Source organism: Chrysochloris asiatica, unplaced genomic scaffold (genome assembly GCF_000296735.1).
Source record: "Chrysochloris asiatica unplaced genomic scaffold, ChrAsi1.0 scaffold00001, whole genome shotgun sequence".
NCBI lineage: Eukaryota > Metazoa > Chordata > Mammalia > Afrosoricida > Chrysochloridae > Chrysochloris > Chrysochloris asiatica.
In genome coordinates, this window is record NW_006408519.1 from 52,876,279 (window position 1) to 52,896,228 (window position 19,950).

At 60.0% G+C, this 19,950-nt stretch overlaps 4 protein-coding genes and 1 pseudogene across 4 annotated transcripts; 4 read left to right on the plus strand and 1 right to left on the minus strand.

The window, feature by feature from the left end:
- Positions 1–1,149: 1,149 nt before the first annotated feature.
- LOC102817413 (cytochrome c1, heme protein, mitochondrial-like) lies at positions 1,150–3,389 on the plus strand. The gene is made up of 7 exons (XM_006830771.1): positions 1,150–1,327; positions 1,913–2,109; positions 2,194–2,320; positions 2,409–2,566; positions 2,661–2,821; positions 3,056–3,156; positions 3,238–3,389. The coding sequence occupies exons 1-7, from the start codon at positions 1,199–1,201 to the stop codon at positions 3,340–3,342; spliced, it is 978 nt and encodes a 325-aa protein (XP_006830834.1). The 5' UTR covers positions 1,150–1,198; the 3' UTR covers positions 3,343–3,389.
- Positions 3,390–4,068: 679 nt separating this feature from the next.
- SHARPIN (SHANK-associated RH domain interactor) lies at positions 4,069–7,557 on the minus strand. The gene is made up of 9 exons (XM_006830877.1): positions 7,357–7,557; positions 6,732–6,906; positions 5,218–5,355; positions 5,004–5,145; positions 4,838–4,928; positions 4,610–4,763; positions 4,412–4,530; positions 4,195–4,323; positions 4,069–4,122 (listed from the first exon to the last, which is right to left on the minus strand). The coding sequence occupies exons 1-9, from the start codon at positions 7,555–7,557 to the stop codon at positions 4,069–4,071; spliced, it is 1,203 nt and encodes a 400-aa protein (XP_006830940.1).
- A 750-nt stretch (positions 7,558–8,307) lies between these two features.
- On the plus strand, positions 8,308–10,760 carry MAF1 (MAF1 homolog (S. cerevisiae)). Its single transcript, XM_006830772.1, has 8 exons — positions 8,308–8,651; positions 9,310–9,437; positions 9,531–9,659; positions 9,743–9,908; positions 10,011–10,132; positions 10,210–10,329; positions 10,463–10,597; positions 10,724–10,760. The coding sequence occupies exons 2-8, from the start codon at positions 9,355–9,357 to the stop codon at positions 10,743–10,745; spliced, it is 777 nt and encodes a 258-aa protein (XP_006830835.1). The 5' UTR covers positions 8,308–8,651; positions 9,310–9,354; the 3' UTR covers positions 10,746–10,760.
- Positions 10,761–13,629: 2,869 nt separating this feature from the next.
- Positions 13,630–15,104, plus strand: LOC102828182 (annotated as a pseudogene).
- A 148-nt stretch (positions 15,105–15,252) lies between these two features.
- KIAA1875 (KIAA1875 ortholog) lies at positions 15,253–19,482 on the plus strand. Its single transcript, XM_006830878.1, has 14 exons — positions 15,253–15,264; positions 15,389–15,538; positions 15,631–15,870; positions 15,953–16,078; positions 16,177–16,254; positions 16,744–16,887; positions 16,987–17,175; positions 17,264–17,437; positions 17,566–17,763; positions 17,841–17,962; positions 18,041–18,203; positions 18,512–19,062; positions 19,151–19,212; positions 19,304–19,482. The coding sequence occupies exons 1-14, from the start codon at positions 15,253–15,255 to the stop codon at positions 19,480–19,482; spliced, it is 2,388 nt and encodes a 795-aa protein (XP_006830941.1).
- Positions 19,483–19,950: the final 468 nt, after the last annotated feature.

Below are 19,950 nucleotides of genomic sequence, written 5' to 3' on the forward strand. Positions count from 1 at the left end.
GCTATGAACAATATTGCAAAGTATGAGCATTTTGGACCACTTAATTGGGCTCATGAGGAATGTGTACCTGGACCAAGAGGCAGTTGTTCGAACAGAACATGGGAACGCTGAGTGGTTTAAGAAAGCTGTGCGCCAGGGTTTATTCTTCCACCATACTTATTCAACCTGTACTCCGAGCAAATAATCCAAGAAGCCGGGTTATATGAAGAAAAATGTGGCTTCAGGATTGGAGGGCTCATTAACAACCTGCGGTATGCAGATGATACAACCTTGCTTGCTGTAAGTGAACAGAACTTAAAATATTTACTGATGAAGATCAAAGAGCACAGCCTTCGGTATAGATTGCATCTCAATGTAAAGAAAACAAAAATCCTCCCCACTGGACCAATAAACAGCATCCATATAAATGGAAAAATGATTGAAGCTGTCAAAGACTTCATGTTTCTCCAGTCACCATCAACACTCATGGAAGCAGCAGTCAAGAAATCACAAACAAGGTATTGCATTTGGCAAATCTGCTGCATAAGACCTTTTTAATGTTGAAGAACAAAGATATCTGTTTAAGGACTAAGGTGCACCTGACCCAAGGTATTTTCAATAACCTTATATGCATGCGAAAGCTGGACAGTGAGTAAGGAAGACTGTAGAATTGATGCATTTGAATTATGGTGTCGGAGGAAAATTCTTAAAGTATCATGGGCTGCCAAAATAACGAATAGATCTGTTGGGAGACGTACAGCCAGAGTGCTCCTTGGAACCCAAGATGGCCAGCTTTCGTCTCTCATACTTGGGCTGTTGTCAAGAGGGACCAGTCACTGGAGAAAGATAGCATGTTTGGTAAGGTGGAGGGTCAGGGGAAAAGACGGGTTGGCTAGGCAGTGTTTCCTTCTCTTGTGCATAGGGTCGCTATCAGTCAGTACCAGCTTGATGACGCCTAGCAACAACGGTGTTGTCACGGCAACGGAGAAATGCGTCAAGGTCCCGCCCAGCCGTCGGTTGGCATGACGACCCAAAAGAGCGAAGCGTGAAGCAGCGCCCAGCTTCTTTTCGTGCAGAGCCCGACCCGCCCCATGCCGGGAGGCCACGCCCCGTCCCTAGAAACCCTGCTCCGCCTCGGAGCCGGGACTCTCGCGACAGTAGAGTTCGCGGGCCTCCGCAGGGGCTGACGGGAGCCGCGGCCGCGCTGAGGAGGGCCAAAATGGCGGCAGCTGCGGCTTCGGTGCTCGGCGCGGTGCTGGGTCCGCGGGGCGCGGGGCTCCCGGGTGCACGAGCCCGAGGGCTGCTGCGCGGCGCACGGCCGGGGCAGCTCCCCATACGGACGCCTCAGGTTAGCGCTCGGCCAGGTCCCGCCCGGCGCGCGGCCCTGCAGCTCCGTGAAGGTCACGGCGGGGAGGCTCCGGGCGCGGGTTGGGACAGCGAGGGAGCTGTGTCGGTGTCCTTGCGCCCCCCGTCCCGGCTGGGCCCCGCGATGCCTGCCGACCTTGGGCGCTCGGGCGCGTGGTCGGGTGCCCGCACCGTCCAGCATAAGGGGCGCCTGCTTCGCGGGTGGGGGGCGGCGGAAGGGCTCGCTGCCGAGTTGGGCAGTGGCATCCCCCTGGAGGGCGCGCGCCGGGCCGGCTCCGGACTCCCGCCGTCCACACCCAGCCTGACCTCGGCCAACTGCTGGTGACCTTGGCCGGCCCCAGCTCCCCTGATCATTTTGACCTGAGCCCTGGCCCGGGACCTCAGACCTTCCCTCAGTCGTCCAGGGTCGAACCGGATCGAGGGGTCAGCAGTGGTTTGGGTGGGCGGGCAGTGGGGCAGTAGGTGACCAGTGCTGGCTGGACGAGAGGAACGGAGCGTTCTGGGCAGTGACAGGTCCCCAGGTGGGGCCGGGCCACGTCCTGGCAGGCGCTGAGCGGGGCTCTTGCAGGCAGTGTCCTTGTCATCGAAGCCCGGTCTGTCCCGGGGCCGGAAGGTGATGCTGTCAGCGCTGGGCATGCTAGCTGCTGGGGGTGCGGGGCTGGCCATGGCTCTGCACACCGCCGTCGGTGCCAGTGACCTGGAGCTGCACCCCCCCAGCTACCCGTGGTCTCACCGTGGGCTCCTCTCGTCCCTGGACCACACCAGGTGTGTGGCCGGTGGTGGGGGGCATGTCTGGGGGGGTTGGGGGGGCTGGCCTCGGCGCTCCCCTAACCCAGTCCCTCTCTTTAGCATCCGGAGGGGTTTCCAGGTGTACAAGCAGGTGTGCTCTTCCTGTCACAGCATGGACTACCTGGCTTACCGCCACCTGGTGGGCGTGTGCTACACGGAGGAAGAAGCCAAGGCCTTGGCAGAGGAGGTGTGGGACTAGGGGGCACCAAGGAGCCCGGGCTTGGGGTGCCCAGTGTGGTGGGCAGTAAGGTTGTGATGGGGCATCTCGCTGGTAGGTGGAGATACAGGACGGCCCCAATGAGGATGGGGAGATGTTCACACGTCCAGGCAAGCTGTCTGACTACTTTCCTAAACCATACCCCAACCCTGAGGCAGCCCGTGTGGCCAACAACGGGGCTGTGCCCCCTGACCTCAGTTACATCGTGCGAGCTAGGTGAGCCAGGTACACGGCGTCCATGGGTTGGTGCTGGGGAGACTGAGGTGGGGTTGATGCACGTGGAGCTGATGAGCTGCGGATCTGGTCTCAGGCATGGTGGCGAAGACTATGTCTTCTCCCTGCTCACGGGCTACTGTGAGCCACCCACCGGAGTGTCACTGCGAGAAGGTCTCTACTTCAACCCCTACTTCCCTGGGCAGGCCATTGGCATGGCTCCCCCCATTTACAACGAAGTGCTGGAGTTTGATGATGGTGAGAAGCCCCCCGCCCTGGGGATCCTATGCAGGGTCTTGTCTCCCTCCCTCCTGGGGGTGGGCTAAGGTCCAGCTCTCCTGTGGCTGTCTACATGTCCAAGGGGGCTCATGGGCAACCCTCATAGCCCATCTCTGCTGTGGGGGGAGGGGGGGAGGGCAGGTGCACTCTGAGGCTATCCCATAGTGGACAGTGTCTCCAAGGACAGCCCTCACCAACTTATCCTTGGCCCAGGCACCCCAGCCACCATGTCCCAAGTGGCCAAAGACGTGTGTACCTTCCTACGCTGGGCATCTGAGCCAGAACATGACCATCGCAAGCGCATGGGGCTGAAGGTGAGAGGGCTGACCAGGGCACAGAGTTGTGAGAGCTGGCAGGGCCTGGCCAGCTCTCTCTAAGCCTCCTTTGTCCTCCAGATGTTGATGATGATGGGTTTGCTGCTGCCCCTGGTGTATGCCATGAAGCGGCATAAGTGGTCAGTCTTGAAGAGCCGGAAGATGGCATATCGGCCACCCAAGTGATCCTGCCTGACACCTGCTGCTGTCCCGCCTGAGCCCAAGCCAGGAGCCTTGTGCCCAAAAGTCACCCTGGGCCTGGTCAGGCCTCAGCTGGGCCATCCATTCAAACTCCTGCCACTGAGACAGAGGGGAGGGAGTGGGAGATAAGGCTCCAGCTCCGGCTTCCCTTCAGCCCGATCACGGGAATAAATTAAGTTTCTCTTCTCAACGGAAATCACATGAGCACTTGTGTGAATGGTGTGCAGGCTTGCAGGGGATGCTAGGAGCAAGCAAGTGTAGGACAGGGCAGAGAACCAGCTCCCTGCCATTAAGGAAGCAGGGATGACAGATAAGGGAGGGCAGTACGTGTTTTGTGTCCTCCAGCACATAGGACCTCTGGTGGCAGGGCTAGGCCTGCCAGCTCAGCATGGGCTGGGTTCACACAGCAGTACGTGGAGGGGAAGGTGTCTGGACTTTGAATTCTTGTCCAACTACCTTGAATTCTTGTCCAACTACCTGCCTCCATCTCCAGTAAATGTGTCCTGGCTGAGCCACAAGGACTGGTGGCGAATCTACAGAGGGCACAAACCAGGAAGTGAGACAGTATGTGGAGCCCCCGAGCCCATGGTCAGTGCCAGAGGCACCCTGCTACAGCCCCCCACAGAGCACTGCACAGCATTCACTGGCTCAGAAGTGTCTTTAATGGTGCCACTTGTGGAACCCCCAGCCTGGCTCTGGCCACCTGAAAAGTCAGCAGAGGTCCAAGAGACCTGGGAGGTATGGACCTTCCTCTCTCCTTGCGACCTGTGGGAGAGCAGTCATGCCTGCTGGTTCCTAGGGCTGCCCATCCACTCCCCCTTCTCTTGCCTCTGGTACCTTTGGTGGCTGCTGGCTGGAAGTTGCGGGGAGAGGATTCCGAGCACAGGGTCTCTGGGTGCTGCACATCTCACAGCCCGGTCGGCTCAGGGTGTTGATGAAGGTGCAGGACGGGCAGGACCAGCCAGGCTACGGGGACACTGTGGTTGCTGGCCCTTCCCTTCCAGGGCTGTAGAAGCCCTGCCCACCCCCATCCTCCATCCAGTCCCTGGCCCACCTGCAGAGGGCTGGGGAGACTGGAGCTGGCAGGTTGGGGGACTCGGGGAAGCCCCAGTGACTGGGGGAACAGGCGGCCTAGCTCCCCATCTGTCTTCTTGGACCACTGAGGGCTGCATCCTGTGGCAGACAGTGGGTTCAGGGCTGGCTCAAGCTGCATCCCCCCTCCCTCAGCCATACGTCCCACCTGAGGACTAACCTGGGGCTTTGTGAGGGGCTGAGAGCAAGTAGAGAAATGCAGGGTCCCCATTGTGTCGAACTCCATAGGAGGCCAGGCTGCGCTGGGGCACACACAGGCACCGCCCGATGACCCAGCGCTGCACAGCTGGCGGGAAGCCAAACTCCGAAAAGACCTGGGGCCGAGGTAGACAAGGGTGGTGTCCCTCACTCTGCCACCCATGGAGGCCTCCCCAGAGCCTGTGCTCACCTGTTCCTGCAGGGCTGCCACAGTGCAGTGGGGGTGGACCTGCAGGGTGATGGGGGCAGAGGAGGCGGCGTCCTCAACAGTGACCTGCAGCCTGGGTTAGAACATGGGTCAGGGGGACGTCAGGGAAGGAGGCAGGGCCAAGGAGAGGAGTCAGGCCCAGCCTCACCTGATGGGGCCAGGTGGGAAGCAGGCCTCCTGGAGCTGGACACTAAGGCCCACGTGACGCTGAGCTAGCACGGCTGCTGCTTGGGCCGCATGCTTCTCGTCCCCACTCTCGATGGCCCGGGCCAGGCGTCCCACCAGCTCTTCTGTGAGGAGGAGAAGGCCATGATCACAGTTGGGCACAGGCCACTCCTCCATCCCCTTGACCCTGCCTGTACCTCTCTCCATCAAATCTCCAGGGCTCCAGGGAGGGTCTGCCTCGGGTTCAAGAGACACAGCAGTAGGGGCTTCAGGGTGACTAGGAAGGGAAACAGGGCAGGTCTCCGGGCCCAGGGCTGGGGGTGAGCTGCTGCTGCCTAGAAAGAAAGATGAGGATGGGCAGCTTACCAATGTGAATAGTCCCCCTGCTGAAAGTCCCGTGCTTGAAGCTGTCCCTCACCTTAGTCCTCGGCTCTTGGACCTCAAGCTTCTAGCCCCTTTGTCTCAGTCCTGTGTACTGACCCATGCCCATGTCTGCTTATGCCCCAGAGTCCTGCTGGACCCTTCTGCTGCCAGATCCTGCCCATCTTCACTTCCAGAGACTGAGCTATGATACGGTGGCCTCGGGACTTCTGTCTCCTGCTTTGTCATCGGCACAGAACACAATCAGCGGCTCCCATTCCAGACCCTCACTAGCCACTGGCTCTGAGCTGCTTTTTACTGCTAGGCATGCAGGCTGTTTTACATTCCTGCTCTGCACCCAGAGCGCACACATGCTGGAAGGCCAAAGACCCTTGGTTATTGAGCTATGTGCGGGCTCAGGTGGGAACGGGGCCATGAACTGCATGGACCTCTGTTGAGTCTCAGATGCACACATGCCGCTTCAGGGCCTTTGCACTTGCTGTTACCTTGGCCATGAGACTCAGCCACGACGTCCTAATTTCACCAGGTCACCTCGGAAAGGTTTCCCTGGCACTCAGTTTTAAATGTCAGCGCTTCTGATTCCAGCATTCTCATTCCCACCACCATCTAAAGGGATTTTATTTACTTGTTTTGTAAGCCTGCACTTGCCCCAACCAAACTCATGCAAGTTCCCAAGTTTTGGTAGTTACTGACTTTTCTGGATGAGCGCTTAATGCACACTAAAAGCAGAATTCGTGTCTGAAGAACGCAGGAAGGAGTATGTGTGAGGGTCAGCTCTTGCTCCCAGGCGCTATTTCACATTGCTCTGCCTTTCTGTGGGTCTTCCCATGGTTCCCACAGTGTATATATCGGACACCTCTCCATATTCCTCCTGGTGACCTTGGCTTTTCTCCTTCCTTTCTTGACCTCTGAGCCCAGCTCTGGCCCAGATCCAACCACTCTTGCTAGGTGTTTTGGCGCGTCACTGCTAGCCCTGGCAGTTGGCAGGACCCCTGTCCTTGGTTCGTCCCAGACCAGTGCCTACCTGGGAGATCTGCTAGCTCTTCCATTTAAACAGCCCTGAAATCCTAACACCTTTGGAAGCAGCCTTCTCTCCAACCCACCTTCTCAACATGACACCAGTCTCAAGAGGCCCAATCCTGAGATGGTCACGGCTCCATGAGTACATCCAGCCCTGACAGCCTGTGCTGATGCTCATCTGGGCTCCTGCCCCTCCTTCCTTCCCAGGGGGTGCCTTCCCAGACCTCCTCCACGCCCTCCTCCGGGACTCTCTCCCAGCACAAATACAGCCCCTAGGAGAGCGAATGCATCTCGATCCCAGGGTACTGACCATTCGGTCTCTCCACAGTGGCTCCCTGGACCAGGGCTGCCCACTGCTGAGCTTCCTGAGGGTTGGCAAAGTGCAGGCTGAGGGCCCCAGGCCCTCCTGGAGGAGTCTGCAGCTCATGCAGGTTGGGTCCTCGGACAGTATAGGTGACTGACTCCAAGGGCCACTCCAATCTGACCTGAGGAGGGGGGGAAACCAGACTTAGGGCCTCTCGCCAGACCCACGACAACCAAAGGAACAAAAGGTATCCTTTACAGCCCTTTAAACTTACAATCATGAAATTCTCACACTAGTCCTATAAAGATCGTGAAGTGTACACTCAGTTCAACGTCCAGTACTGACCCTACAGCACCACACCAGCAGTCCATAACGGTAGTAGACATCGCTGTTGTTGCCGACTCACAGCGGCCCTGCATAAGGTTTCCCAGGAGATGCTGGTGGGTTTGAACTGCCAACCTTGTGGTTCACAGTCCAGTGCTGATCCTACGGCGCCACATCAGAACTCCATAAAGGGAGATACGTACCGACAGTATGCCCACTTTACAGACGAAGAAACGGAAGCTAATAAAATAATTGCTCAAAGGTACGCGGTGGAACCTGGCCAGCCGCCCCGCGCGCCCCCACTCACCGCCCCGGGCCCCGCGCTCAGCAACTCCAGCCGGAAGCGCCCGGGTCGCTCGGGGTCCGCGCTCAGCTGCAGCCTTTGCAGTTGCGCCTCGGCATCCGGCGCAGCGCCCAGCGGCCTCACGGTGGCATGTACTGTCAGCAGGGCAGTGGTCGAGTCCGGTTCCGAGCCCACCAACGCCTCACCGCCCGCCGGCGGGGCCATTTCCGGTCCGGCCGGTCAAGGCGCTCCGACTCCGCTTCCGTGAACCGGACAACTAAGAGCCTCGGCCGACCGGAAACTAAAACCGCGAATCTGGGGTTCCGGGCGCGGCGGGAATGGCGGCCAGTTGGTGGTGCGAAGCAGCGGAGCTTAACCGCCCTTCCAGCCCAGGGATGGGGACGCCCATGTTCTTCCCGAGCATCACGGGACACCATATCCGGGGCAGTCACGTTTGAACTAACTAATTGGGCCTTGACGCCTGTGTGTAGGGGTCAACTATCACGGACGGTAGCACAGTCATAGGAGAAAGCGAGCCCCGTTCCTGCCCCTAGGAGTCGGGCATGCACAAGTTAAGTACTAGCCGAGGAACCACAACACACCCAGCCTCGGGCTAGAACACTATGCCCCGCCTAGTCAGGAGATCTGCCCCTCGGGCACAGAGGAGGAGCTTCACCGCACCGCCCCTTCCACCGCCACGCGCCACGCCCACACTGGGCTGCGTAAGGCGAGCAGCTGCGGCCATAGCCGGTGCGCAGCCAGGAGGTGGAGCGGATCAGGTCCGGCCAATGAGCGGTAGGAAGGAAGGCGGGTTCGCACTTCCGAGAAGACTGACGGACAGGTTCACCAGCCAGTAGAAATGGAAGAGAAAAATGAACGGCGGGTAATCTTCCCAATGACAATCCGAATTCTGGATCCAGGAGGCTGGAGCGGGCCATTCAGAGATCTGGGGCCGGGCCTTGCGGACGCTTGTTATTGTCCGGCAGAGAGAGGCGGAGGTCGCTCGCTTGCTCGCTCGGTCGCTGGGGCGATCTGTGGCGGTCGGCGGGCAGGTCGGTCGCGGTAGTCGACACTGTGCAGGGGGGCGAGGCTATGTCGCGGTGGCAGCCCGGATGGGCCGGCAAGGCCGGGAGTAACGGGACGTCGTCGCGGAGCTTCTTCCCCCGGATACAGTGCGGTCCGACTGGAGGTCGCCTCGCCATTCTCCGGTCCTGAGGAACCCGCGCTGCCCAGAGCCCGCACCACTCACTCTCCGACACGACGCCAATCGACCCGACCCGACCCGACCCAGCCGGACCTAGCCCATCCTAAACAGGTAGGTGTCCGTCCGGCGCCTGACCGCTGTCCCCTGGGCCGAACTACAGCTCCCAGCAGGCCCCGCGCCAGTATGCGTGCGCCCCTCCCGGCCGCAATGCTTTCTGGGATTTATAGTCCGTCTGCTATCCAACGGGAGCTGCACGTAGTTGCTAGTGTTCAATCAAGTCTTTTGTGGGCGGTGGGGCGTCCCTCCGCTCTTGGGCGACCAATGTAATCAGGCGCACTCTCGGAGAACGAAGCTTATGGTTTTCCTCGAGCCCTTTCCGGGGAACAGCACCCCGCCTAGGTGACTGCAGGTCTGGAACCCCAGGTGTCATGGCCCATAAGTTAGTGGGGTTCATATCCCGACTGAAGACCCCAGCCCGGGTTGAGGGGCACTGCAGTCGTGTCCCTTCACCGACTTTATTGTGGGTGGGACTCTTCTGTCGCGGAAAGGGGGAGTTGGATAGATTCAGCCAGCAGCTCCAGGGTTCCCCAAGTCTGGCCAGAACTTCTGTGAAATGCAGGGGTGTGGCTGAGCCTCAGGTAACAGGATCAGACAGGGGGAGGGGTGTGAGCTGGAGAAGTCTGGGCTGCCACCTTGTTTACAGCCTTTCCACTTACTGAGGCAGGAGGAGCCCCAGAGCCGGACACCCAGGACCTGGCCTCTGGCACCCTCAGGCAGCACTAGTTCTTTTGGAGCACAGCGCCCCCACTCGAAGGAGCATGAAGCTATTGGAGAACTCCAGCTTCGAGGCCATCAACTCACAGCTGACTGTGGAGACAGGAGATGCCCACATCATTGGCAGGTGAGATGGCTTTTCGAGGGTCCCTCAGCCCTGGACGAGCCAGGGAGGGGACATGATCCGAGTCCCGCCTGCATCCCTCTCCTCCCCCTATAGGATCGAGAGCTACTCGTGTAAAATGGCAGGAGACGACAAACACATGTTCAAGCAGTTCTGCCAGGAGGGCCAGCCCCACGTGCTGGAAGCACTGTCCCCACCCCAGACCTCAGGGCTCAGTCCCAGCCGGTGAGCCAGGGTCCAGCCTTCCCATAGCTGGGGGGCAGAAGTGGGACACAGTGCAGTGCTCACTGACACATTTCTTTATTCAGACTGAGTAAGAGCCAGGGCGGCGAGGACGAGGGTCCCCTCAGTGACAAGTGCAGCCGAAAGACCCTCTTCTACTTGATTGCAACGCTCAATGAGTCATTCCGACCCGATTATGACTTCAGCACAGCCCGAAGCCATGAGTTCAGCCGGGAGCCCAGCCTCAGCTGGGTGAGGCGGACAGATAGAACCCATGGCCCCCTAACCATCCCACTGTACAGCCCCCATCCCAGTGCCCCTGGCTCCTGCCAGCCTGACCGTGACCTGCTCTAGGTGGTGAACGCCGTCAACTGCAGCCTGTTCTCAGCAGTGCGTGAGGATTTCAAGGCCCTGAAGCCGCAACTGTGGAACGCTGTGGACGAGGAGATCTGCCTGGCGGAATGCGACATCTACAGGTGGGCTAGTGTCCGTCCAGGGGGGCCCTAGGTCAGTGATACTTGGGCCTCACACTTCTTCTCACCCACACTCCCAGCTACAACCCAGACTTAGACTCAGATCCCTTCGGGGAGGATGGCAGTCTCTGGTCCTTCAACTACTTCTTCTACAACAAGCGACTGAAGCGGATTGTCTTCTTTAGCTGTCGTTCTATCAGGTGGGCAGCATCTGCCTCCCCTCCCCGGGGCCCCACCCCACTCCTGACTGTCCTGAGCCATGCTGCCCAGGCCTCAGGATCCAACAACAGGCCTGGGGTAGGTGTCCTAAGACTGGTCTTCCCGACTCCCCAGTGGCTCCACCTATACCCGCTCAGAAGCAGGCAACGAGTTGGACATGGAGCTGGAAGAAGATGAGGAGGAGGACGAAGGCAGAGGCAGGGGCAGTGAGGGTGGGGCCGAGGAGACCAGCACCATTGAGGAGGACAGGTGTGTGACCGTGGCCAATGCAAGGGTCCCTGGAGCCTGGGGTCGGAGGTAGGGAGGATACCTCCTCCTTCCTGGTCTCCTGGGTCTTGGCTCCTCATGGCCCGCTCTGTACCCATCTCTGTCCAGGGTCCAGGTGATCTGTATGTGACTGGGAGGAGTGGAGCCCTTGCTTCATCCAGCTTCAACTGATACCTGGACCTGCCCACCTGAGAGGCCTGTGCACCTCCCTTAGCTGCTGGTTACAGCCCTGGCACTGCCCAAGGCCAGCCCGAAACCCCTTTGGCTCTAGCCTTTAAATGTCCACTCGCCCCCACAGGTTCTTGCTGTCCATACGGTGGCAGGACAGGACAGCATGGGGCCTAGTGGACAAAGCAACTGTCCTGCCCAAACGAACTGCCACAAGACAGGGACAGCTGGACCACAGAGTTTATTTTTCTATTTTGTATGGGGCAAGGCCTGAACCTTTACACTCCAGCCCCAAGAAACGACTGCCCAGTCCTGGTAACAGGCACCGGCAGTCGCCTATTCTGGGCGTGGGCGGCCAGACCTGGCCTCCATCTGTACCCCCCCCAACCCCCACTTTGCCCGGTCCACCACGTGCACTGAGTGTCACTTTGCTGCAGCTTGTTTGTTTCCAATAAAAAGTTCCTGTGACTTAGTGCTGACACAAAGGCGGGGCTGGCGGCGGAGGTGGGCGGCAAGGGGAGGGGGCGGGGCCTGCGTTGGGGCGGGGCTGGCGTCGTCGTGTATCCTAGCAACAGCCAGTGCTGCCTTGACCGCTAGATCCCAAGAGCTGTTAGGGGGCCTGGAACCTCAAGCCTCCAAAATGGAGTCGAAAGCGTTCACCAGGAGCAGCTTTCTCGCAGAGGACAGCAACCACCTTTTTCTGGACACGGACCTGTATGACATAGACATCTATGATGTCCCAGACCCGGGGCTTCTAAGGGAAAAAAATGGTGAGGGCTGCTTCATCTGGCGCTCCACATATCCTGCTCTACAAGCAGGTTTCAAGCGCTCCTCAGCCCCTGAGAAGGCACCAGCTCCATGAGCCGGCAGGACCCTCAGTGGGGGTCTCCAGGCTGCCGGATGTCCAGGGTTGGGGGTTGAAGACAGTGTGGTGACAGGGTGTCCACTGCTCACATGCAGAGTCGCTGTTATCAGAGACCACACAGTTCCTGCGGATTTTCACTACTAGCCCACGGTGGCGCAACATGACCCCACGTTCCCGTGCCCGCCAGCTGTGGTTACTCCTGCGCACGGGTCTCCACGACTTGGTGGAAAAGGTGCGGCCTCAAAGCTTTCTCTCAAGCTCAGCCCTTCCCTCAGGTTCCCAGCATGCCCTTGTCCGGTTCTCTGGCTTCTCTTGGGTTTTCCCAAGCTGTAACGCCCTGTCTCCTCGTTGACCCTGATGTTTCCCACACACACCCCCCTCACCCCCTCTTTGATCCTGGACCTGCAGGAGAAGCGAGCTGAGCTGCGGGTCATGCGCTTGACACATGGGCTGGAGCCACTGCGCCGCCTGGACGTGGCCCGATTGCGCTCAGTGGCCCAGGACCCCATGGGTGGACGCCTGGTGGTGCTAGATGGCTTGGGCTTCCTACACCTGCACAGAGAGGATGGCTGGGCTCAAGAGAAGCTGCTGGCCCCTGCCCAGATCACAGGCTTGGTGGCTGTGCCAGGTCCTCTGGGCACTGTGGGCCGCTTTGTGGGCTGGGGCCCAGAGGGGCTGGTGATACTAGGGCCCAACCTCTGCTTGCTATGGCATAGTAAGCAGGGGGCGGGCAGGGGGCAGAGCCTTGAGCCCATCTGCTGCCTACCGGTGCCCAACTCAGGGCTGCTAGTTGTAGCGGTGGTGGGCGGAGGCCTGGAGCTCTGGAAGTCCCGCTCAGGTGGTCGCCTCCTGGTGCCACATGGGCCTCTACTGAAGCCACCTCGGGACATCACCGGCGTGATCACGCGTCTGGCTTTGGGAGGCGAGCAACCCTGCCACCTTCCGCACTGCTTCGTGGCCTACGGTTCTGCAGTACTTACCTTTGATCTTTACGGCTGGGCTCTTGTAGATGTGCGCCGGGACCTGCACAAAACGTGAGGGGGCGCTGCTGGCCCAGCAGTGGGGGGTGAGCTGGTGTAGGGTGGGCCCAGGTGCACACCCTAGATGTAGGTCTCAGCTAGAGCTGAGTCGGCCCACCCTCCTATACCCACAGCATCATCTCAGACCTGGCCTACTGTGAAAAGGTTAAGGCCATGGTGACTGCTTCTAGGGACAGCACAGTGAAGGTGTGGGAGACCGACTGGCAGATCCGGACAGTATTCGTGGGCCACACAGGTGGGCTGTGCCTCGCTATGGTAGCTTTGGGGCCACTCTCCCTGCACCAGCAGGTCCTCTGTCATAAATAGCACTCCTTTAGGGGGCTCTCCGCTCCTCTAGCCACACTTCTCTGCACTGCCCTTCACCTGGGCTGACTGTGTGGATCACCGAGGCACCCTGGGTGATCCACACACTCCCCACAGGCCCGGTGACGGCTCTGACCGTGCTCCCGAACACAGCCCTGGTGCTGTCAGCCTCGCAGGATAGGACACTGCGCACATGGGACCTGCAGGCGGGGGCACAGGTGGGCAAGGTGATGTTGTGTTGTTGGGGTCGTGAGGTCCCATTTGGGCTTGTGAATAGCTTGCTAGCGCCTGCCAGCCCTGGCTGGCCGGTCCTCTCATTGAGCACTGATAGCGTGGAGCTGTGGCGTGTGCGGGAGCTCTACACACAGTTGGCGCAGCTGCCGGCCCCAGTGCTCTTCCTGCAAGTGGCGCCTGCTCTGCCCGTGCATCCTCACCCGCCGCTACCCACGCGTCTAGTATGCTCTTGTGCCGACGGCTCCGTCTGCTTGGTGTCAGCCACTACAGGGCGTCTAGTGAACGCTCTGCTTCTAAGGCCGGACGACCGCGCGACTGCCGTGGCCTACTGCCTGCCGCTGGAGGCGCTGTGGCTGCTGACGATAGCAGGGCACCTGGTGCGTGCCAACGCAGCTCACTGCCCTATGCAAGTGCTGTATCGTGTGCGCCCGCCACCCGCCCCTGCACCGCGGCCCTGCTGTCTACATCTTTACAGCCACCTCACCAACCCCGGGAGCGCACACGATTCTTGGAAAGCTGTGCGCCAGCATGGAGGCCAACGGCACCGAACTGACACGCCTTGGACCCTGAACGACAAGAATCGGTGGGCGCCAGAGCTGGCAAGGGCCGGGCAGGCGTACAGGAACTGGGCAGGCGCCAACCTTCTCTGCCGCTGCCCACAGGTACCTGCCTGTGTTGGGACACACGGACGGTGCATTGTCTGTGCTGGAGTGGCACTCGTCGCGGACCATTTTCCACACGGAGGCACATAGCCCAGGCCCTGTCACTGCCTTAGCGTCAACCTGGAACTGTATTGTGTCTTCAGGTTAGCTCCTACCCAGCCTCACCCAGTCATTTTCCGGCTCCACACCCCACAAGACCAAGTCCTGCTTGCGCTGCCCACAGGGGGAGATTTGACTGTGAAGATGTGGCGCGTCTTCCCTTATGCCGAGGAAAGCCTGAGTTTGCTCCGCACCTTCTCTTGTTGCCACCCAGTAGTGGCGCTCTGTGTGCTTGGTAAACGCATCACGGTGGGTTTCGAGGCTCCGGCCACCGCCACCTATGGCCTGGTGCAGTTAGGCATGAATGACCACCTGCGTTATGACCACCGGCCCCAGGACGACCCCACAGACCATATCACTGGTGAGGGCACAGGGTGAAGCTAAGGCCCAGGATTCGCCTATGCTGCTCTGATTCCTGACCCCGATATCACCCCTACCCAGGCCTGGCCTGCTGTCCTTCACTCAAGCTCTATGCATCGTCCAGCCTCGATTGTACCATCCGCATCTGGACAGCGGAGAACCGCCTGCTGCGGTGGGCTGGGCCTGAGGGGGCGGGGCTGGGTACACGGAGGTGGGGCCACGGAAGTTAGGGTGGGGCTGGGATGGGGCTGCGGCCTCTGCTACCCCTGCCCCTAACAGATCCTAGTGGCTGGGCTTCGGGGAGAGGGCCTTGCCCTGTTTCTGCCTCAGTTTCCAAGCTGTGGAGCAGGAGCTGGACTCTGGCCCTGGGCACCCTCCAGGCTCCTGCAGCTGAACGGCGCCCCCCAGGCCCTGACCTTCTGCAGCAACAGTGGAGACCTGGTGCTGGCCCTGGGCTCCCACCTCTGCCTGGTGCCCCACAGGCTCTACCTGCCCACTTCTTACCTGGTCAAGGTGTGCAGTGAGGACAGGGCAGGGCCACTGGGAGAGGACAGGGGGGGCTAAGCCAAAGGTCCAAGCTCCACTCTCTTATTCAGAAGCTGTGCCGGAAGACCCCTGAAGTGGTGGATGACCCTCCACTGCCGCTGACCAACCAGCAGTCGCTGACCTCAGCCCAGTTACAGCGGCTCGCCAACCTACTTGGAGTGGCCAGCCTCAGGTCTGCCATAGGCCCACCTAGACATACCAGAGGTCTTTAGGGGTCACCTCAGCTGATCCCAGGGTCTGGTGATCCCTGGGGACCCTGTCCTGGCCCCTGCTCATCCCCATGGAAATCCTGTACCCATCTCTGTGTGCAGCACCACACTGTCCTCTAGTGGTCAGCAGAAGAAGACATTTCAGCAACCTATGTTAAAGGAGGTGAGGTGGGATCCTACCCAAGCGTTCCCTTGCCCAGGCTCAGCCTTCAGTCCCCAGGTGGGGTGGAATCCCTGTGGTCATCTGGCTCAAGTCAAAAATAGCTGATTTCTGCCCTTTTCCCCAGGACTTTGAAGTCCTAGCTACCCGGGACCAAGACCTTCAGAGGCTGAGGCTAGGCCTGGTGGTCCCAACAGCCCGGCCCCCACCCTCCTTGAAGCAGCGCCAGGAAGCCTTTGATAACTACCTTCATCTGATTTATGGGCCTAGCCTGGTGGTGGGTGAGGGGCCTCCCCAGGCCTCTTCCTGAGCCAGCCCCATACTGTGCACAGGGACCTCCAACACCCCCACCTGCCATCTCCCTTCCAGGGGGAGCCGACTGGAGGTGTACTCCAGCAGTGGAGGGGTATGGCCTTTACCGTGGAGAGAGAGACCTGGGACACCAGTGCCCTGCCCACAGCTGTCACCAGCCTCCAGAAAGGGCAGGCAGTACCAGTGGCCGTGGCCCCGAAGGACCTGAGGAGCCTAGGACAGCACTTGGTCCGCCCTCCCCAGGTTGCCTTGCCCATCCTGCCCACCTCCCGGAAAGTGCACAGCAGGGCATCGGAGGTCAGGCATCTGCCCCCCCTGCACGGCCCTCACGATCTTCTTCCATCTTCTCTCCACTCACGTCTTCCCCTTGCACCCCCAGCTGCTGTCTCAGTCTTCGCTGAGCTGTACCCTGGGCCTCAGTTTGGACCTGCAGCTTCCATCAGAGCGCTTCTGGAAGGGGACACGAGCATCCCTAGACCCAGTGTCCCCCGACCTGCCAGAAACGGTGAGGATTCCAGGCGAGCAGGGGAGCCCCTGACAGAGAACAGAACAGCAGGGATGCTGTGGTCCCTGCTCAGCTCTGAGCCCCTGTCCCATCCCCAGATCCCACTGAAGAGGCACCCCAAGTTGCTCTCTAATCTCACAGGCTTCTTTCCTGCCACAATTAAGTCTCCAAACCAGGTAAGACTCCCTCTCGAGTCTCCCTAGAAGACCCCTCCTGGGGTGGGTCTTCCTTCTTGCCCACCCAAATAGACCTTTGCTGTAAACTTTTCTGTTGAAATTTGACTTGTGTATAAGCCATGCCTACCTGCAGCTTGGAGACCCAGGGTCCACTCGACTCCTCCTCCCCCCCTGCCTGGTTAGGCTCTGTTGCAGCACCCCTTCTGACAGTCTCCCCACTGCTCTGGAGCAGGGTGACTCCCAGAGGTTCCAACAGCAGGTTGTACCTGCACCATCCTCCAGGGGAGAGCGTCAGGGATGGGTCTGACTGTGGATTCTATAGTTGAGCCTAGAAGTCCTTCGGAGGAGCAAAGCCAAAGAAAGCTGACCCATTGCAATCCACAGCCTCCCCCACCTCACTCCTCTCCGGGCTCTGCAGAGAGAAGTGGGTGACCCAGGCAAGTCTCCTAGTCCCTCATCCTGCTCCTGCTCTGACCTCCCCTTTTCCAGTATTGCCGACAGCCGGGTCTTCGGCCTATCCCCTTCCCTGGCTTTGTGCCCAACTCGGTGGTGCTGCAGCACCTATGGCTGCCAACAGAGATGGGGGGTCTTGGATCCCTGGCCCTGCTCACCCCCCACCAGGACAGACCCAAGGCAAGCAACCGGGCTGGGAGAGCTGGCTTAGGAGGAAGGGCCAGGGAAAGTTGCTTGGGGCACGTCCCATAGCCTGCCCGTCCCACTCTGTTTCCTTAGCCCTCAGACGAGAGCAGAAGGCACCTTGCCACATGGCAGCAGACGCTGCTTCGCTGGCTGGGGAGGAAGTCCTGCGAAGAACTGGACAATGAGGAGGAGAAAGAGCTGGACTGGGCTTCCACGTCGACCTTGACCTCCCTGCGCTCGGAGGAGGAGCTGCAACCCTTGGCGTTGGAGTCAGAGGTTCTGGTACATGCCCAGGGTTGCCATGGAAGGGCTGGGCTCTGCGTCCACAGTCCAGACAGGTGGGACCTGCAATGCCGGCCACTCTCCTTAGAGCTCAGAGATGCAGGGCCGCAGCTATGCAGATGACTCCTCAGAGATGGAGGAGCCCTCCGGAATCCACAGGTCCTTGCACTGGGAAGAGCGCTATGCACATCTGCCTAGGTTCCTACAAGACTTCGTCAGCCAGAACTGGTTCAAAAAGCTGTTCCCCATCTTCACCCTGGAGGTGCGAGCGCATCTGGGACGGCTGGGAAGCGCTGGTGGAGATGGGGGGCAGGGGCCGGAGAGCAGAAAGGTGAGCGGGCTTGGTGAGTGCAGACCAGGTCTCCCGGTCTCAGCACGCGGGTCCCGTAGGCGTACCCGGAGATGAGCACAGTGGAGGGTCTGGCCTCGCTGCTTGTGGACATGCTGGAGGAGGCCTCATGGGGGGATGGCGTGGACATCCTGACCGCGTTGATGACACTACTGCCTGACGTGAGCGACGACCTTCGCAGCCGTCTGCGGGGCAGCCTTGTGCGCTTGCTCAATCTGGACCCGCCCCCCAGCCTCCAGGTGCGCTCTTGTCCCGCCCCACCCCGCCCATCTCCGTAGATCCCTTCGGAACCACCCCGGGCGCCGCTTTTACGCAGGACTTTACGCAGAAGCAGTTCGTTCTGCTGGCGCTGCAGCTGCTCCTGGCCTGTTCCCTGGAGTCGCGGGACGTGGTGCTGGAACTCATGTCTTACTCTCTCTACTCGCCCGCTGATTGTCAGTGAGTCCTGCCCCGCCATCTTGTTTTTGCCACCAGCCGGAGGGAGGCCACGACTGAACTGCATACCCCTCTCCCCAGGCCGGAACTCAAGAAACTGCTGAGTGCACTGGGCCTACAGGACCCAATGGGGATCCTGTTCAAAAAGATGATGACGTGGGCTCAGGGCTCGGAACTCAACTCCAAGGCTTTGCTGCGCAGTCGTTGTAGTCAAAAGCTGGAGGACATGATGCAGAACCTACAGGTCTGGGGACTGTAGGGCGGGCTAACTGACCATCGATGGCTCAAGCCTTGTGCCTTCTTGCCCCAGGCTTTCCTGAAGTCCAGGTGGCCAGGCCAGGCCAGGCCAGTTGGTTCCTGTGCCTCATGGGTCTTGCTGCCTCATTCCCACCCCTCCCTACGCATCTCTCAGGACCTCCCTGATCTCCCTCAGCATCTGTAGTAGCGGGGTCTCGCGCGGACCACCTGTCGGGGAGGGACGACCTCTCCTTGGTGCTATGGCTCTAGTAGACGAACCCGGGCTGCGTCCGCGATCGCCTACCTCTCCCACAGATGGAATTACGGCAGTTTGCAGCCAAGTTTCCCGACAAGCTGCCCAATGCCTCCGAGCCCTGGAAATTGGTCCTCCCCAAGATGAGCCTGCCACAGGCATCGCAGCCAGTGAGGCCAGCCCCACACATTGTCTGGATGCCTTCTCACGATTCAGAGATGTCTTCATCCACCGGTGAGACACTCTCGCCCACCCCCGAGGTGCACTTGCTGGAGCCCTCGAGTGCTGGACTGGACTTGGATGCTCAAGAGTCGGAGTCCGAGCTGACTCAGGCTCAGCTGTGCGCCTGGCGCACTCGGCGGTCGCTCTCCGTCTCGCTGCAGGCCTTTGCATGCTCCTCGGGGTCTGTCACGCCACAGGGCCAGCTGACGCCACTGGAGCAGACAGAATGGTCGCGCTTGCAGTTGCTGGACCTGGTGTCCATCGATGCGCTCAACTATTTCTGTGAGCAGCAGCTGGGGCAGAACGACATCTTGCTGTCAGAGGAGACTGAGCCTCAGCCTCCAAGTTCTCACATGCCCAACACCGTTGTTCGGCAGCCCCTGAATCGCAAGTGCGCTTGGGTGCCAAATGCAGGATGGGGACACGCGTGGCGGGCACAGGAAGTCCAGGGAGTCTGAACCTGCCTCCTTATCCCTCAGGTACCAACCCATCCTCAGGCTTCAGGAGACCAGGATCCAGACAGCTCGGGTGAACCTGAAGGGTGAGTGAGCAGAGGTATAGAGGGCCCTGGAGCTCCCCAGCCTCTCTGGTCACACCTTGTTTGATGCACGGGGCTCATCATTTGTCGCCAGGTCGGAAGCTACCCCGGCTCCATGCAGGTGGCCCACTGCGCTTGCTGAAGCTGCCGCTGCCTCGCGTAGAACCACAGCCTTTCCCCCCTGATTGGCCCAGGCCAGCCCGCCCTCTGCCCCCGTTGCTTCTGCAGGCCACACTGCAGCGATACTTTCTGCCTGAGGAGGCAAAACCCTGATGGCATCAGCTGACTTGCTGTCTCCCCCCACCCTTGACTCAGACTGCACGCACTTGGCCAAGGTCAGGCTGAAATAAAGTCTAGAGGCTGTGGTCAGCAAACTGGGTGCCGCCTTGGTCTTTGGGGACGTTTGAGGTGGGCAGGACAGTTGAGTGCTGTGTTCTAAAGCCAGCATGGCTAGTCACCTGTGGACTCTGGTGTGGGAGTGGATCTGGGGTGTGGTCAGCTGTGTAGTGGAGCAATGTTCCAGGTAAGATGAGCCCTCGGCTCCCCAACCCCCTCCCCCCGGCCCCTCTAGCATTGACCTGGAGCTCAGTCAGTGGGTACAGGTCAGTTACTAGGTTCTAAGATTAGGGTGGCAAACCAGATGAGTGGCCAGATGAGGAGAGTGTCTCTGCCGCTCCAGGCCTGTGGGGAGGGGGCGGTGCTTCTGGGACTGGGGCTGTGTGATAGGCTGAGTGAGCCGCA